At 34.8% G+C, this 20010-nt stretch overlaps 1 protein-coding gene across 1 annotated transcript; it reads right to left on the minus strand.

The window, feature by feature from the left end:
- Window positions 1–1993: 1993 nt before the first annotated feature.
- On the minus strand, window positions 1994–18747 carry LOC100786438 (phosphoinositide phosphatase SAC3). The gene is made up of 16 exons (XM_003534920.5): window positions 18048–18747; window positions 17289–17493; window positions 17042–17207; window positions 16302–16524; window positions 15521–15597; window positions 10105–10292; window positions 9897–9994; window positions 9566–9696; window positions 9338–9466; window positions 8697–9072; window positions 7261–7382; window positions 5562–5663; window positions 4545–4745; window positions 3506–3679; window positions 3090–3201; window positions 1994–2647 (listed from the first exon to the last, which is right to left on the minus strand). Exons 1-16 carry the CDS (start codon window positions 18135–18137, stop codon window positions 2531–2533), a joined length of 2511 nt encoding a protein of 836 aa, XP_003534968.1. The 5' UTR covers window positions 18138–18747; the 3' UTR covers window positions 1994–2530.
- Window positions 18748–20010: the final 1263 nt, after the last annotated feature.

A 20010-nucleotide genomic window follows, 5' to 3' on the forward strand; every position in this document is an offset into this window, starting at 1 on the left:
ATATATATATATGTATGTATGTTGAATAGAGATAAATTGTTATGTGTGCCCGTTCCATATAGACTGCATGCAAAAAAAATGCACAGTTCTCCCCTTTGTGGTGAAAGGGGATGCAAAATTCATTCTAAATTTAAACCTTTTTTGTTTCCAACAAATCAATAATTTTCTTATAAGATAAATGGATTAATATCAAAAAGGGAGAAATGAGCTATTAGAGACAGTTACTAGTCTATTATGGACAACAAACACAAATACTTCAAATCCATCAACATTGTCAACAGAACTTTCCCTCAATTGAATAAAACTGTTAAGTCTTCACTAACACTTCCCTCCCCAAACACAAAACGTAATTAATCCATTGCAAGTGTCATCTTTTAAACCTAAAAATCTCATCAAATACAACAACAAATTGTAGAGAATATCAATGCTAAACCTAAAACACAGTAACCATCCATTATTCCACAGTATTTTTCCACGTAAAGTTCAACTTCAATCAATACGATCACAATGAGAGGAACGAAATAGATTCATACACCGTTGCATCATCATCATCATCAGTGGCAGCGAGGACGACACTGTTTATTCCCCAGAGGCAAGGCCTTGCAGTGGTCAACGTCGTTGACCAACTCATGGTCCCTGAACCCAATAAGAAACTGGGCCAACCCTTCAAGAAACAGCGCGGCCTGCTAAACAGTCCTGGGAGGCGTCAGAGGAGGCTGCGGCGTCTAGGGCGTGATAATAGGTTTGAAAGTGCTGGTGGAGCATCTCGACGTGGGTGGAGAGAATGGTGGTGGAGTCGCCGGAGATGGAGCCGGGGAGGACGGGACTGCTGCTTGTGGCTGCGGCTGAAGAGTGGCGCCACCACGGATTTCAGCATTTTTCTTCTTGGAGGGAAATCTTGTTTTTGCGGTGGCGGGGTTCAACGTTCAACAACGGTTATGGTTTTTGTGGCGGGACACGGAAGGTTTATTTATTTAGGTGAAATTTCAATAAGACTGTAAAACGGCATAAAGGCATAGAGCTTTGTAGTTTGTAATATTATCACTGCGTTTGTAAAACGAAAATTGTAAACATTGATATATAATAAACAGTCCAATATTACAAACGCATATTTAACTCCCTGTATTTTTTCTTGTCAAAAAGTATTCGGACACTCACATGCTAGTATAAATATAATTGATATGAGTGATGAAGAGTTGTTATGGAGAGAGCCTCCATAGTTCCCATGGTTCATAAACTCCCATTCAAACAGACCCCAAAGGTTGCATTTATGTTTTTGAAAAAAGGTCCTGGGCTATTGGCTCCTCTATGGGAGAGATTCTTCAAAGGAAATGAAGCAGGGTTGTTTTTGACAAAATGAATATCATCAATAAGGTGTTTTTATAACCATGATAAATAATAACATAATAAACAGAGAAATAGAAAGAAAAAAAAATATCAATGAAGTGTTTACAAAGTCCATGTATATAACTATACTTTTATTATCACGGTATATCAAATAGCTAGTTATTACATCTATTATTTTTCTATCTTCTATTTTTTCATCACTTACTAGTTATTACATCTATTACTTCTCTCCTATTTTTTTTTATCTCTAGATATAGCACAAAAGATTCAAAATTTTATTGGCTTAGCCCAAAAAGGCGCCTCTATTCCGTTTTAATTGATTAAACTGAAAGGTTTGTTATAAATTTTAAATACAAACACGAAATTGGTGTGAAAACCTGTTCAGATTTTATTTTTTTTAGTGCACAACGACAACAATGAAAATTGTGTAAGTTATCCAACCGCCCTTTCCCCACTAGGCTGACTTTAATGGGTTAAAATTAAAAACAACACTTGTTCAGATTGATTGGTGAAATCTCCCCGAAAAATTCAATAATCAGCAAATTTTACAGGATAACAGGGTTCCCAGAATGCTCTCGTAAAAGAAAAGAAAAATGAAATATAAAATGAAGAAAGGAAAATTTGCAGCTCCAGGGATTCAGGGATCTTCAGTGCCCCATAACATGAAAACATAAATCACCGCTAGTTTGACAGCGGGAGAGAATTACACATTACAAGAAGCAAAATTATTTAAAAGAATTAATTATTTGCAATTCTAGAAGTGGAGCTCAGACATACAGGGTAACATACATATTTACAAATGCACCTAATATGGTCATGAACTGATGAAAGAAAAAGTAAGACAATAAGCTCCAAAGCTGAAAAGAAAAAAACAATTTTACAACAGCTTGCTATTTACTCTGTCCTATTATACCTCAAGATTTGATTGAGATTTTCACGACAGAATTAATGATTCAAGTCAATACCAAGAAAGCCGGTAGGATTTCTTCTGCGATCGATCGGCACCTTACAGAGAAGCCTACTTGAATTGAAAGCCTGTTTATTTATTTTTCCTGCCCCGTCTGTATCATATGCTTAGCTCATTCTAGTCTCTTCTTCTATTCAGCATCTTTCGGGCAAGCCAAGTCAATTAAATAAATTTACATCATATATATAAATGCAAAGGACCATTCTATGTGAAAATTCAATTGCAAAGTGTCTGTCCATTAGTCACCCAGTTTACAAAAGTATCAGGAAATTCCTCTAGAACTTTGGACCGGCCATCACGGTTGGATAACTCTGACCCAGTTCGCTCTCTTCCCTGAGAATATTACATGGAATTAGCATCTGATATCTAAAATAAAGACCAAGGCATTTAGAAATCAAACACACTTTCAACTATTGCAGGACTAATTAGGGACATGGAACTCGTACTTATCCTAGATCAGTAATATTATGAACCAAATACATTTCTACTATCAGATCACAGCATGAAAAACACCACTTGCAATCCTAAACTTATCATAATAAAACTAAACTTGTACATGTACAAAAAAAATAATTTCATTTACTTCAAATTTTAAGTGGCTGTGTCTGAGCCATCTCCAAACTGAGAAAGAAAAAAACAAAGTGGCAAACTGAGAAAGAAAAAAACAAAGTGGACAGGTCATTTATGCATCATATAAGTGTCTGTAAAACACACAAACACAGCACCAAAGTGGTATGCCCGTGCTCTATAAATACCAACTTAGAAGGGCTTGTACCTTATTGTTTGAGTCCAAATCACTAGTGGAGGGAGTATCTCCTCCCATAATAACTCCATTGATAACATTTTCTGAAGAAAGCCTAGCAATCGAAGAGTTGGTAATTGATAACCTGCATTCAGTATAGAGAGGCCTTACAAAAATTATTTTAGTTAGATACACTACAATGTATAACCATGATGATGGAACTGAAGCAAAGCCGCTTTGGAGACAGTAAGAGATGTTGTTGTGTACATCACAGACCCCAGACACTGATATTCACAACCCAAATTTGTAATTCTTAAATATATTCCTCATTTACCCTTCCCTACCCTGTCCTGTTGCTTCCATAACTCTCCCTATAAAATATTCTTGCAACCAACTAATCTCTCTAGGTATCTGTATAATTGCTTCCCTGGAATGCAATGCAGCATTACCTCTCAAATGGCTCTTCTTCACATGAATTTCCTGAAGACAGCCAATCCAGGTCAACAAAGTTGGAAGAGCTGAATGAATCTCCATGCCCAGAATAGGAAATATGGTCACTATGAAAGAAGCGCTCTCTTTGTATATCTCCAAAAAGATGTCTATGAGGCATTAAGGGAGTGTACCTATACAAACAAAAAAAATTGCAAACCATTCCATACGATGACTAGATAGACATGATGAAGCAGAAAATAACTGAATATGTCATCATGCAGGCAAGAATCATAAGGTGTTTGGTTTATTTTCTAACTTCCTTTCATATGTTTTCATTATAATCACAAGTGACACCTTTATTCTATCCAAAGCTTTGTAAAGGAAATGCAGAAAACACCATATTGTTTACACCATTTCCTACACAAATTTTGAAATCACAATAACAAAAACAAGTAGAAATGCTTGTGATTTTTTATGACAGTAAAAACAAACCAAAATCACCCCAAGTTGGCGACTTGTACCAGTACAGTATGAGGTTGTTGACACAATTTAGCTTACATCATGCACTGTAATCTGGTTCTTTCAACATGAACACAAAAGAGGAAGAAAAAGGAAAAGTGGAGACTGTCTCAAATAGAGGTGAAGAACAAATCTAACACATCACAGAAAATATAAGTTGATGATACTTATTATTTTAGTTACTTTACTTCAGTTCTCATGCAAAAAGACCCACTATGACTATGAGAAGACAAAAAAATATTCAAGAATCTTTATATGCTGGCTAATAACTGCTAACAAGCCAAATTATTAAACCAACTATCAAGACTATCTCTTCTTAGTAAAACGGATTAGTAAAACAAATCTATATTTTTAAAGCATACATAATCAAAGCTAGACTATCCAGTTGGGTCAACAATGAGTTGATATTCGAATCTTGGACTTCACCTTATGGGAGCAACATTTGGTGTATTTATACTGTGTGTAGAAGTTGTCTCTTCCTACATACCATAACTAGATTACATATTTACATCCACATTAATTAATACAGATACAAACCTTGAAAATGACATGTCACTCTCAGTCTCAGAAGAAGTTGATATTTCAGGCGATGACTCACAAAAAGCCTTGCTTCCTTCTTCTGATTGGTCCTGCAAACCTAGCTTTGAGAATTTTTCAAGCTTTGGATTTGGGGTTGACATAGGTGTAGAATTGCCATCAATGATGCTTCCATCTGAGAAACACCTTTTGACAAATGACCTAAAAAGCCATAATTCAGAGTTACCACATAAGCTGCATCAACAGGAACATCCCAAGTTTCAACATTATAATGATGTTCACAAAAGCCCATAATGATTTTGTAGTATCAATAATTACAAATTGTATGCTATTATCTCATTTAACAGAAAATAGAAGACCATGCCACACTGCTAATACTCAGCAACATTCCATCCAAGTTTTGAACACGTAAACTCTTCAAATCAAAATGATTCAGCAACCCTCCATTCTTAAGACACATATGATTTAAAATCTATTCCCAAAAATCACCACAGCTACGTTTTGAATCCTCATAATAAATTCTAGTAGCTCCTTGATGACTGTTTAGTGTTTACCACAGTTAACAAGTATCCGACTTCATTAGCATACAGGTTTGCACACGTAATAAATAATGCATACTAAGTCATTGTTTGTGATAAATCTTCAAAATTCACGCTTATTGCCATATTCAACTTCAACCATGAAACGGCTTGTTTACAAAGGATTCACAAATCTCATGCCCAATCTCTTTAATACGCAATGAAAAGGAAACTCACATTTAGTTTTGGGATAAATGTGCACTACAAAGAAAAAATTAGTCATACACTAAGTTCTAATAATATAATAACAATTCCCATTTCTCCTATCAAATTAAACGAGGTGTTAATATACTTAATTTGTGTACTCTTTTCTTAAAACATAGTGGCAATCAAGGACCAACGGACAAACTCTAACAAAAATCCCAGGTCTTCAATCAAGGACCAATTTAGACAGGATTAAAGAAAAGGTGTTTCATTCCCCAAAATTAAGTTCAAATACCTTGCATCATCATCCCCATATCTCCCTATATCATAATGTTGATCTGAGCCCAAATCCCAAAGAGCAGGCTTACCCAGTTGTGGCTGAAAATGCCCCAGGAATCTGTGCCAAGAAAATAGGAAGACTAGTTTAAGATTAGAAAAGAATAGAATAATTAGTTAATACCACCAAAGCGACAGTCATTGCAAACAGGAAATATATAATAATAGTACAATAGAAAAAATTTAACTAGTAATACTTTAAATTGGAAATATGATAAGGTCATAATCAAGTGAAAAATGGAGGACTTTGGCAGATTCAAAAACAAGTTAAGATTTAAATAAGATAAAATAAATTTAGTAAAGTTTTATATTAGATAAAACTCAATTCCTTAAAACAAGTCGTTTGTCCAAGTGGTACTGAGTTCGGTCCCCTTAAACAAGGTCTCAGGTTCGAGCCTTGTGGATGGAAAAAACGTGATTGAGAGGGGAAACTCCACTAAAGGTGGTCAACTAGGTTTCCTGACGAAAATTAGTCATCAGTAAACCTGGTGGATACTCCACACATATGTCATGGTGACCCAAAAAAAATGTGAATTATTATTTGATGATTAATTTTTAACTTCTTAATCATACAAATTTTAGGACCACAGAATCCTCACATTTTTTAGGGTGTTTCTCTACCTGCAAACAGCAAACCTGCTACGAAATAGGATTATGGGGGGTGTTCAAATAATGACTGCTTCAAGGGAGACCCAATTTTAATTTTACAAAGATTGGGCAGCATCATTGCATTTTTTTTCCCCTTCTTTTTTAGGTTGTGATTTGCTTTATCTGTTTGGAGGATGCCTTCCTTGTAGATGTTCTTTCCCCCCTTCTTTTCTAATGAATTTTTTTTAGAAATCAATATTAAAAATAATGCTACTATGCCTAATCATAATCCCAAAAACATTTCCCAATGTAGAGTTCATATGGCACCAGATTATAAAAAGTAGAATAAATGCAATGCCAGTGCAACTACCTTTGCAACTTACTTCAGTCAAAGGAATTTCATTTATTGGGGAATAGGGATACATTAATGTATAACCCATACAGAGACTTTTCCACAAGGACCTCAACTCTGTCATATTTCTTCTCTACATTTCCCAATTATGAGATTTTAAAGTTATCAAGGTTCAACATTTCTTTGATCAGTTTTAAAGGTTTTTGTAGGGGCAAAGGGAAGTTACATGGATGTACACAAGTTATGCTTCCCTATGCTGTCTTTGGAGTTTGGATGAAGTGTTTTGAGACTGTTTTCATGTCATGGTTTTACTTTGGAGTTTAGCACACAGATTTTACAGAGTTAAACAGAGAGATTAGAAAGTTTTCTGTATTAAAATCGCTGTTTCTTTATTATTATTATTATTATTATTATTATTTGCAGTGCCAATCAGAGGAGGATTTCTTAACCTCTACAGTACAATCCATGTTTTCTTCAAATAAAATTTCTTTCAATGTCTCAATAAAAGGCACTTTAAAGAGACAAACATGCTACAAATCCAATCAACAACAACAGTAAAGCCTTATCCCACTAGGTGAGGTCGGCTACATGGATCAACCGACATCATTCGGCACAGTTAAAAGCCAAAGTTTCAGAAATATTATTTAGCTTGAGATACATGCTATAAATCCAATCACAGGAAATAAACTATTAAGAAATACATAACTGTAGCACATACATGTTAATTGCATTTTGCTTTTCAGCATCCATGTAAGCATTGCTATAATAGCGTTGAAGAGTCCTAAAAAACTCTTGGGACTGTGTTGCAGCTTTCCATTGCCCCCTCCTCTCAGAGAATATCTACATGGCAAGTAGCAACAGAAGTTAGAGAGGACCATATGTTATTATACCAATGTACAAATCAATTAACATTTTTCATCATGAAAACCTCGTGACCACAGTTACATTACCCATTTAAAAAAATATAGCATCCAAGAAACTGAAGAAAGATAGAAAATTGTGATTAGGCTCCTTTGAAGTGCTGGATACACTTTAGAGAGTTGGTGGAGAGTAATAGTTGACTGAAAAATCAATAGTTAAGGTTGTTATAAAATAAATGAGCAGCAAATTTAATTTTCATGAGAAATATTGTTTGAAGAAGTTCCATATCAAGTGGAACCTCTCCTTATTGTTGATATAAATGTTATTGATTCTTCTCTGGAATAAATTTCAGTTTCCCCCTCAAAAAAAAAAATAAAAATTAACAAACAAAAAAACTATAACTCTGCACTATACCCTCCAAGGTAAGGTCCACCTTGCACTCTGGAAGAACCAGACCCAAATTTTTTAAGATTGATCAGTTTATAGTGGAGTTACCCCATTCTGATGAAAGCAAATTTAACTCTTGTTAGAAAATCAAAGAAATATCATATGATATCTTTTTCATATCTTATTAGACTATTTTAGGGTGTCCTAGATGATCTGTTAAGCTTTATTTTTATTTTCTATTTTATGATTTGTTTCCTTATTTAATTAGGATATTTGTAATTATAAGTCTGCCGTATCATGTAAATAGGAGTATTATTCTCCTGCATTTATTTGTATTTATTGCATTAAGTCTATATAAAATGGACTCCGTTGTGTAGTCAAGACACAGGTTTCAACATCTCTTGAATCTATTTTCTCTCTTTCAACAACTCTAGTAGTGGTAATGGGATTTCCAACTTTTCATATAATATAGTGGTCATTAGAGGGAGTGACACTTCCAAGTTTATGTATTCAGAAACTGATACATGTATGTAATACAAGAGATAAGTTCATTCTCAAGTCACAATATAAATGAAGAAGTTAACAAGAATACTATTGTATACCATCCAACCCAATGAAATGCAGTAAACCACAAAAATAATTTTCACTGGCTGATTGATAGATAGAGATGTCTCCTTTCTTATATGAACTTTTTTTCCTGCTAAAATTTCTTTATCTTAAAAGAATAATATTAACAACGATTTTTTCCATTATAAAGTTTAAACCCAATTACAGTGTCTATAAAAGCTTTATTTGAAAGACTTTAAAGGTAATCAAGAGAGGAAATGATAAAGCAACAGTGCCAGTTCCCTAACTAAATTATAACTGCTAACTGAAGCAATTGCAAAGAACATCAAAACTAATCACCTTTTTGTGTGCAGCAGAACCACCATACTGGTGTGCAAGTGTGTCACCCATCCGCTCATAAAATCCCATCAAATCATCACTTAGAGGATCATCAAGGTCAATTTTTGGGTGGTCAATAATTCCCAGAGCATGAAGCTGGTGGCCAAGAGCAGCCAACCCATATGCATATTGTGCAACATTTGTGCGATCTAAGCAGTCTATGCAATTGGTTCTGAGAACCCCCCTCTGGAACATAGGTGGCTTGACAAAATGGTTTCCGTTAGCAAGGTTGCTTTCTCCACTAGGTTTCCTCTCTAAAGTATTACCATCTTTGTTGTCGACATCAGCTTGTCTTGTGGATTGAAAGCTTCCCTTATCGATATTTCCGTATGCAAAACTTAACATCAGTATAAACAAGAGATGTCAGTGGATCTTAGGTATTCCACCTTTCCATCAAGCATTAATGCCTTTTTTGGGGCACATGCATTAATATCTGATTAACATGTGTTCATGCTATTCATAGAAAATTCTATATCATTGTACATTGTCTCAATACTTTTCTCAAGATTGTCAAAATACTTTTCCAAAGACATCACGATTGACAAGTATACACAAGGTATAAAAAAATGGTGAAAGGCATCAGAGGAAAACGAAAAACTTACCTAATAGATGGACATTTTATACAGTCTTCAGGTCTAGGAGTTGGTGGCACTTGACAATATAAAAAACCTGTTACTGTCAAAGCATATGCAGCCACTTTTCCCAGAAGTAGCAAAACATTTGTCGCTTTGCTGGAAGTAGAAAATGTAAAATGAACATAATTTAAGTGAGATTATTAGGAGCATACTTATTATTAAGGAAGAAAATATTATATAATAAAAGACACTAACCTCTGAAAATGTTTAAGATCCCAATGAAGAAACCTCAACCTGTTCTCCTGTGATAAATCTTTGTTAATGAAATCAATAGCCTTACCAAACTCAGAACGAAGTATGGACTCTCGAGGTTTCCTCTCGTGTGACTGTTGGTTAAAAAGAACCAATATCAATCACTTAAGAATCTTACCAAAATAAAAAAAAAAAAGACAAACAAATCACCACCCTTCTGTAATATGTTGGCAAAAATACAAGAAAATTGCTTATTGAGGAAATTAGATACATTTGATAAATGGGGAAAAAAAATAAAATCATTTCCTTCAAAAAGAAGAAAAATAGAAACTACCTTAATCAAATTCAAAATTATTACAGGATGCCCGTATCTTTTGACAAGATTTTCAAAGTGAAGTCTAGTGGCTTCATAATTCTGATCTTTCTTTGACACTGGGGAAGAACAAGTGATTACATAAGCAAACATATAGTGGCTCATGCATTAAGTGGAGAAGATAAGAGAAGCATAAGTGTTACAGTATTTAGGAAATGAGAACACATACATATAATATCCGGCTTAAGATTTAGACGTGAAGTTTCCTGTGACCAGAAGAGAGGGATTGAACCCCGATTCTGGACAACAGAGCATATTTGGACTGGAAGACCTTCAGGAACATCCTCAAATACAATTTGTTCTGTCTCCACATCATTAGCTACTCTACCCTTGTCATTTACACCTCGCCTCAAATACCTAAATAAAAATAACCATATAAATGAAGTTGTGAATTGCACACATCATTCCCGTAAATATATAATATTATAATCCTGAGTAGTGTTTGGTGAAATGAAAACTCAACATTAAAGTAATGGAAAATATTCACGTTTAACATGATAAAGGCTACAATAAAGGAAATTAGTATCATTTACTGATTAACATAAGGAAAAGTTTGCTGCTACTCAATACAATAACTATCCACGTGTTGAATATATGCAACATTTTTGCACTTGAATTTATTATCAGTGCAGTACCTTTTCAGTTTACCACGGAAGTTGTGTTATCAAACAGGCCCTAAGTATTTCAGGCACTGAATCTGATAATGTGTTCACAACCTTGAAGGCTTCTGTTATTTTTTTAAAATTTTTTCTTAAAATAAAATCATCCATTAATGAATAACCACTATATATATATATATTTAAAAGGGGAGAGTGGAGTATTTTATGGTTTCTTATGAGCATTTGAAAGGAACAAACAAGATTGGCAAATACAGCTACACGGTGGCAGCAGGGGGGAAAAACCATGAAGCAGTCAACCCCCATCATGGTGTTACTTCATCAGTTCCTATTGTAATTTAATGACTCTTTCCTCATATATTTGACAGTTGGTAACAATGGATCATGGATAATCCTGTTGTTATTCATCATTATTGTTTTATATAAAACCCTAATTCAAGAGCCTAGAATATTTGATAGTGAGGAACACTTAACAATTCATGCCAAAGAAAATCTGATCATTTACTTCACTGGAGCACAGCAACAACAAGCACATCAGGCAATTGAAAAAAAATGGGTCTTAGCTCCGGAGCTAGTCAAATAGCCAATTACTCAGCACCAAACTTCAGTCTTACGTTGCTTGCCATTGGCCATCTTTAATTTTATTTTCTCTTTCACCGTTTGTAGGAAATTGGAGCATTTAATGATTGTTACTTTTCCAAGTAGCTTAGTTATTGTGTTTAGCTAAGTTCAATGTATCTTAGGAAATAGTTCTCTTGAAAATAAGCTTAGGATTTATCATCTGTAAACAACTTTTATTATAAATAGATTACTTTGCTGAGTGGAACATGATTAGCTGGAAAAATCATCAGGTACTTGTAGTTCAGTGTATTCATGTATGCTTCCTCTTTCATTCAGAGTTAATGTCTCAAAAACACCTCCATCCCATTGGCTTATTGACTCCAGAGCCACAGAGCATATGGCCCTGCCATGTAAATACTTCACCTATTCTCCATGTCCTAGCAATAAAAAAATAGCAACTACAGATGGCACTCCTGTAGCTAGTACATGAAACATCCAAATAAATTCTTTCTCTTAGAATGTAGGTTTGAGCCTAACTCAACCCCAAAAGCTAGCTCATAGAATGATGGTTGCCCTCGACTTATGTACTATATCTTGACACTATCTCTATCCAATGTGGGACTTGTTTTTCCCAATAGGTCCAAACCCACATTCTAAGATAGTATCAAAGCCTATCCAAGATCCATTTAAAAGGTCATCCACCATTGTAATTATTATAGTTTGTGCCAGAATGCAACAACGAACCAGAACCTTGAGCAACATAAACTTGAGGATGAGAATCTTGTTGCCCCGAATTGGGGCTAAAATTAGGTTTTGCTCCTTCGGCGAGATTAATCAAAGCAATGGATGAGGCAAGTGTTTTCTTGCGAGCGATTTGAGTCTCATGAGCCAGAAGGAGAGTCGCAACTTCATCAATAGACAGCGACTCAAACTTTCCACTCACAAAGGTTATGAGCAACTCAAACTCATCTGGTAAACCATTAAGAACAATGTCAACATGATCAGATTCAGACACATGCTCTACAATCGACGAGAGAGAATCAATAATGGTTTGAATGCAAAACAAATAGTCAGAAATTGAACTATTGTTTAGAAAAATGTTACGTAAATCATCGTGGAATTGTTGCTTTTTCACTCGAACAATGGAGTAAAAGTGCGTGTGGAGTTTGTCCCAAAGATGCCATGCAGTTTTGCAACCAAAGAGCCGTGGAAGCACCTTGTCGGAAATAGTAGATTGAAGCCACGATAGAGGCGGAATCTGTGATTCAGTGAGAAGATGAAAAAGGCATTGTCCTTTGAGAACAGGTTCAACCTGTTGACACCAAAGGAGGTAGTTGGAATTGTTAAGCTTCAGTGAGATGGAGTGCAAAAACTCCTTCGCAGTGATAACTACCGAAGAACCTATAGGAGAGCCACCGTTCCTTGGTGGAGGAGGGGGAGAAGGAGGAGCGAAAGCGAAAGCGGAAGCCATGAATGATCGAAATAAAGCTAATTTTAAAAAATGTTCTTCATATCCCAAATCAACAAATCTTGTTTTTGTGCAAAAACTTACAAATGGCATATCTTGCATCTCATTTGTTATAAGAACTGTGTTTTCCAGGATAAGGAATAGTGGGGGAATGATTGGACGTTCTAGAGAAGGGAATGGCCTTTATCTTCTTGAGAAGCAATGTATGTCGGTTATAGAAAAAAACTAGTCTCATTCATGTCAGAGTCTCTACTTCCAAAAAGGAAAAGATTTTTACTCTTTCATTATCAGTTAGGACATCCCTCTTCTAAAATCATCAAAGTTATGTTTTCACCTTTTTTTGGAATAAAATTTATTCTCTTCAATTTGATGTATGTGAAATAGCAAAAGACGTGTGCCCCTTCTCACCAAGTAACAAGAAAAGTACATTTCCTTTCTACCTTGTTCATATTGATGTTTAGGGGCTATCTCCTACTCCAAATGTGTCGGGCTTGTTGGTTTGTGACTTTTAATGATGATTATACCTGAGTTACTTGGGTTTTTCTACTTAAGCAGAAATCTGAAGTAAGCAATGTCTTTCAAAAAAATTCTCAATGATTAAAATTCAATTTGGTGTGTCCATAGAGAAACTTAGGTTAGACATAGGGAATCCTTTTTGCCAAAATGAGGGAAAAATTCATGAGTCTTCTTGTGTCCAAATACCACAAAATGGAATTGCAGAAAGAAAGAACAGAAACCTCTTATTAGACTAAACCAAGCAATTTTGTTTTATAACAGAGTTCTGAAGGTTTCTAGGGGGACTGTTATTGCAGCAACATATCTTATTAATCAACTTTTCTCTAGAATCTTGGGACCCAAGTCCCGCATTGGCTAGAGATAAGACCAAGATAGAGTATATGAGTGGGGGGCAACTCTCACCCTATGAGCAAGCTTTTGGGGTTGAGTCAGACCCAAACCCACATTCTAAGATAGTATCAGAGCCTATCCTAGATCCATTAAAGGGCCACCCACCATATTATCCATGCACCAAGCCTAAAAGTGTTGGACGTGAGGGCGTGTATTGGGAAAAACCCAAGTCCCACATCAACTAGAAATAAGGCCAAGATAGAATATATAAGTGGGAGACAATCCTCACCCTATGAGCTATAGCTTTTGGGGTTGAGTTAGGCCTAAACCCACATTCTAAGAGGATTTAAGAGTTGTATGGATGTACTTCCCTCTTTCTATCCTAATTTGTCTACTTCTAGCAAACTTCCACCAAAGATCTTTGTGCATGTGATGTGTCTCATTTGTCCATGGTCAAGACTGAAGACAAAGGTAAACTTGATCCTAGAACTATAAAGTCTTCCGTGCTCAAAAGGGGTATAATGCATCCTCCATCCAAGAAATTCTATGTCCGGGGATGTCACTTTCCATGAGGAACAAATTTATATCACTCAACCTTATCTTTAGGAGGATAGTATTAGGGAAGATAAGGACACTCATCCTGAAACACCTGCCTTCCCCACCTCTTGAGTTAAATTTTCATGATCATACACAAGAACTTGAACAAGAAGCATGACTCAAAGTGAATCTAACACAAATGCTCCAACCATACCTGAAAACCATACAAGGTTTGGAAAGAATTTGGTTTACACCAGATCAAATGTCACTCCTAAATCAATAAACACCCGAGAGGCCAATCCAACTCCTTTAGATTAGGTAACAAACTCTAAATTTCCACTTTTACAGAATAATCTTTCAGCTTCCCCAAATGAAACTCACAAACCACAACCTGATGATAATATTATCTCTTGCTGAAAATTATGGTTGGGATTTACAACAATTTGATGTGAAGAATGTCTTCTTACGTGGGGATCTTGAGGAGGAAATCTATACGGAGGTTCTACCAGGATATTGCAGCCAATTCTGTTTACAGGTTGAAAAAGGCTTTATATGGGTTGAAACAATCCCCTTGAGCATGGTTTAGGAGATTTACTAAGGCCACGACAGCCTTAGGATACAAACAAATCCAAGGAGATCACACTCATTCATCAAAAACTCAATCTCAGGGGGAGTGACTATATTGCTACTGTATGTAGACACAGTAGTCGACATTGTAGTATAGTGACGTTGTAGCACTATTGCAGAGCATAGCACACCCAAGATTTAAAGAGTAGAACGATTTTGGTAGCAGCATCCCTGTTGCAATAGCGTCCAAAGTTGTGGCATTCACACGCTATAGGTGCAACCATGATGGGTTTCAGAAACCTTGTTGTAAGCTTTATGAATTGCTTTAGTTGAAAAGTTTCGAGCTAAGTTCCAAGCTATGGCAAAAGGCATTTATGAATTGCTTTGGTTGAAAAGCATCTTAGAAGACTTGAAGATGGGATGGACCTATAAAGCTCAATTGTGATAATAAGTCAGAAATCAATATAGCTCATATTTTTAGTTTATATACTAGAACTTTTAGTTTACCAATCTCAATTCTCTCCCATCAACACACCCAAATGGAGGATAAAGATGAGATTTATTCATCCATCAGGAAAATAAAAAATCTGCTTGTCAAAAATTAATCAGGTAAATTTCTCTTCCAATAGAAATGCCACAAAAAATTCAAGCCAAGGATTCCATGGATCATTTCTATATAATTATATATTAATATTATACTAAAACTTCAGAGGCATAGCAACAAGTCTAAACAACTAGAAAATACAAAAATGACCAGAGCATAAGGAACACAAACTCAATACAAAATGGATACAATCATCACCGAAGCTATTTAATAGACTGTCAAGTTTGTTGAGAGAAAGTCAAATTATATATTCAGACAATATGCATATAATATAACCAACCAATTCATATGCACCACATAATCACATTGGCAAATAACATACATCATAATGCCTAAAAAAATGCATTTGATGTGTCTAGGAGCAAATACAACAAAATGTACATACCTAGTGCCAGCATAATGGCGAGATCGTCTTGCAATGAGAGTAAGTATGAACTCCCGCCCAGATATTGTAAGTGTTTCCTGATGAAGCCACCAGATAGACATTAGAAATTCAATCATGAGATGACACAAAACAACTACTTGAGATTATTAGAGTATGTACTTGTATAACTGTGAAAACAGTTTTGTAAAATGATTGTAAGGGCTGTTAGCTTTTGCTAACAGCACCCCTCTAGTGTTAGACAACAAGTATCATGTTTGTAAGGGCTGTTAGCTTTTGCTAACAGCACCTCACTAATATTAGGAAGTCAGGTTCTGTTAGTGTTAGTTTAGAGGGTTAGAGGTCTACATATACCTCTGTTGTAACTAACTCTTAACTAACTTTTCAGATTGCAATAATATCAGTTTCTTAACAAACAAATAGGGCATATGTTAATTGTCAGATACTTAAGCCAGATACTTATTAAGATTCCCTATCTAGCCCAGAAATGAAAAAATGTCAAAAGCGATGTCATCTAGTTGTGTTGTACACTTGTACTAATACTAATAACAAACAAATGGGGCATATGTTAATTGTCACTTGAATAAGTTATATCAGAATACCATTCTCTTCATAGTGAAAACACACTCCAATATCTCTCTAAATGTTTATTTGTGTGCTGTGCACGCAAGGAAATGGAATCTTATGCCCAGATGAAGGGGGGAAGTAAACAGAAAGAGTGAAATTTAATGAGAAAAGTTTATCAGATATTCTTGCAATGGAATTAAGAGCCATTTATAATCACCTGTTTAAAAAAACCGTAGACTAGTGCTACTGTCCAAACAGTATTCTGGAGGTGATTCCTAATTCCTCGAGTCAAAAACTCATTCCAGACAAACATGGTCTCATAAAGAACATGGCCTGTCTCACTATCACACAAATTCTTTTGAAGACTACGCATAATATGATATGAGTAGCTAAAAAAGAAATCCTTTGTAAGGTCGACCATGCATAGGAGCTTCTTGTATCTAAAAAGTAAATGAGAAAAAAAATTAATACAAAAACTAGCAAGTAGAAAACATTAAGAATAATCACCTAGCAACTCTATTTTATGCCACATTTACATCAGGAGCAAAATCTAATCAAAATTGAGTTCTCAACAATCTGCAGATGTTTTTTTAACAAATAAAAAAAAATCTGCTTACGTTTTGATATTTTTTTATTTAAGCCAAAGAGAAGGATGCAATTTTGACTGAGATTTCCACAAACTTTTATATCAACATTAAAGATCTTATGAATAGTAGGCAGTTAAAATAATTTAAACATTAGGTGGAGAGACACAGAGCAACTGAAAGATGACGCAAATAAAAAAAATCTGAAGCAACATTCTGTTTCAAATTATTAAAGGAAACAGCAGACAGATGTCAGCATTCAGAAATAGTTAATATAAATGCAAATATATGATGAGCATCCCTTGGACTAACATTCAGTTTTTCTTTTGAAGTACAAAGCTAAAATCAATATAACATCCAAGATTGTAAAGACCTGTTTTCATTTATAGAATCGGTGATGTTAGAATGAACAGAAGAACTTTGCAGTGGAATCATCTCACACTTTGAGACAGCATATACTGTATTACCACTGATTGCACCAATTTGCCTTCTTTTTGTGATAAGCAGCATGTAGTAAGGGCCCAAAAATTTTATGAACCCTGAATGCAGAATAACATATCAAGATATAAACTGATAATCTGTTAATAGTCAACTGAAAAATACACATTGGATCTACATACCAACAATTCCATAACAAGTTGTAACAAATTTCAGTCCACCAGTGGACCTGTTCCCCTCATGTATACGCTTCAACAGGTCAGAACATTCACTTTCTGTATAGGTGGTGGAATCTTCAAGCACATTCAGCTCAGAGGGATCTAGACGGTCAATCTTTAACACTCTCCAATAAGTCCTGCTCTTGTCCCTTCCTATCATGTAGAAGTTCTGAGGCATAAACATAAAAGCAAACGCACAGGGTTAAAAAGTGTGTATGATTTCTATTTTCAAAAACTGTTTCTTTTTCTTAAAAAAAAAAAAAAACAAAGAAAACAAACATTCAGACCAAGCTCGTGCCACACCGTATTCAGCATTTCTCTAAATGACCCACACTCTTGAGCTAGGACCACAAAACAGAAACAGAAGAAGAAAACACCTCCTAGCTGTCTCTGTTTTATTAGTTTTAAAAACACTTGTTTTGAAAACTGTTTTAAAAAATTCATAGATTTTAAATGAGAAATTGACTTCTTAGTAAAATCAAAAAGCAGTTTCTAATAGTTTTTCTTCTACAATACACAATATAAAACCAAGAAAGAAACACATTGTAATAAAACTAGCACTTTCCGCAGGAAGCGATCAATAGCGACAACAAAAAAAAACAAAGAGATCTCAGCAGAAACAGAGTACATAACTTACTACAACAACCAAAAAGAAAAAAACAACGAAAATCGGAAAAAGAATAAAAGTTCATAAGCATAATAGCATAGCATACAAATACACACCGAAAGAGTCTCATAGAGCCTGAACTTATGCAAACACGCATGTGCAGGAGGAGAAGAGTGAGAAGAAGGTTTATTCTCCGACGACGCCATGGCTTCTCCTTCGCCAAACTATTCAGATCCCTCGAGCCTCAGGCTCAGAGGGAAACCATCAAAATCGCATGCAAATAGCAGCCACTAAAATCACCCAGCATTCACTCACACAACCACGATCACCAACACCAATGCACAAAAACGCACAACAACAAATCCATCATGCTCTCAAAAACCCTAGGTTGCTTCAAATACAGCATTCTCCTCGCCGAGAATTCATCGACCGGAACTCTCAATTCTGCCTCCTCTTCCTCCTCCTCCTCCCCCTCCTCGGCCACCGCCAACCGCCGTCTCCTCCGTCATCCCCCGCCGGAGCTGCTCCCCCTCGATCACAACTCAAAATCACTCGCCACCGCACAGATCGAAAACCCGCAAATTACGAAATTGCGTGTGTTTTATAGCAGAACTCGCATAGAAAAACAGCACGTGCGTATTTAAGAAAGGAAAACGCGAAACCCTGCGTTTTGAGATAAGAGTTCGAGATCGAAGAAGAGAAAGAGGAAGTAGAAGAAGAAAATGAAGAAGAGATTTGGGAGGTTTCGAGAAGGAAAAGTTTGCGGGAACGAACGGGAAGAAGAACGACCAACAACAGCTAATAATTGATTCAATTTTTGTTTATTTCATATATTTATATCTATATTTAATATTGTTTGTCTACAGGAAATAATAATAATAATAATAATAATAATAATATTTGAGTCGGATAAATTATGATGAATTCCAAAGTTCTTCTAAACATTGGATGGCATTTTTATATATTAAGAATTCGAGACACTTGTTAAGCAAAAATATTCACATGCAAATTAATTCACTTATTTGGTGGTATTTTTATATTTAATTTATTTAAGTTTTTCAGAAATTGTGATTATTTATTGACAGCTCAGTCCTTGCAGATCCAAAGCCACAACTTCGGTGACCGTTGCGTCCACACATTAAAAAATGTCAACAAAACAATTAAAAATCTGAAATAAATTATTACTATGTGAAGTTATTTTCATTTCATTGTAATAATAACAATATATTGAACTGGATTAGATTGGAGAGAGATTGTTCTGCAATTATTGTAACTATTATATGCGATTTTTTCCTAAGTTTGATATCTGAAAATCTGAATTTGTTGTTAGCTTCAACGACCGCGAAGTAAATGTGATTGTGAACTAACGTGTCATTTAAATTTTCTTGCCCACTCCAAAGGAAGAACTAGTTAACTCGCATGAATGAATCTTGTGCATTACATAAATGTGCATAAAGAAACTTGAAGTAAAAAAAAGTTAAATACAAAACTATAAATAAAATTTTCTATTGATAAAAAAAATATAAAGGTGTTTGAAATTTTAATTTAAAAAATAGTGTAATAAATAGCAATGTCCTTGCATTCAAGGATAAGGAACTTAATTGGCTTTAAATAAACAAAATTTTGGATTTAAATATTATCAATGAAAAAAATAAAATAGATTTTGAAAGAGAGTGAATTGACCTGAGACTCAACTCGATATGATTTTCAAATATCAAGAATCTAAGCCTCAATTAAACTAAAAATATGTCTTTAAAAAAACTAAAAATATGCCATTAATGAAAGACTATTTGAAAATAAAAATAAAATAAAAGAATAGTTGATGATAATTTACAAACATCTAATTATAATTAACATGGATTGAAAACTTTAAGTATCAATTTAATGATAATGATAAAACATTACCATCAAGTGTAAAGATGAATTGGTGAAGGCTTAATCAATAATTTAAAGTTTGAGTTCTAGTATATAATTTTATTAAATATTATATATAAAATTAATTTAATTTTTTAAGAAAGAATATTTAAATATAAAGATAATTAGTTATCGAATCATTTTATTTTCATTTTTTATTTCAAA

The sequence above is a fragment of the Glycine max genome, chromosome 9, assembly GCF_000004515.6.
Source record: "Glycine max cultivar Williams 82 chromosome 9, Glycine_max_v4.0, whole genome shotgun sequence".
NCBI lineage: Eukaryota > Viridiplantae > Streptophyta > Magnoliopsida > Fabales > Fabaceae > Glycine > Glycine max.

Bases quoted from the DNA above. Each gene is read 5' to 3' on its own strand.
- LOC100786438 (XM_003534920.5), bottom strand. From the start codon at position 18,137: ATGGCGTCGTCGGAGAATAAACCTTCTTCTCACTCTTCTCCTCCTGCA. The intron at 15,598-16,301 runs GTGATTATAAAT...TGGCTTCATCAG, and splicing joins TCTACGGTTTTTTTAAACAG to GAAACACTTACAATATCTGG. The intron at 2,648-3,089 runs GTACAAGCCCTT...TAATATTCTCAG, and splicing joins ATTTGGACTCAAACAATAAG to GGAAGAGAGCGAACTGGGTC.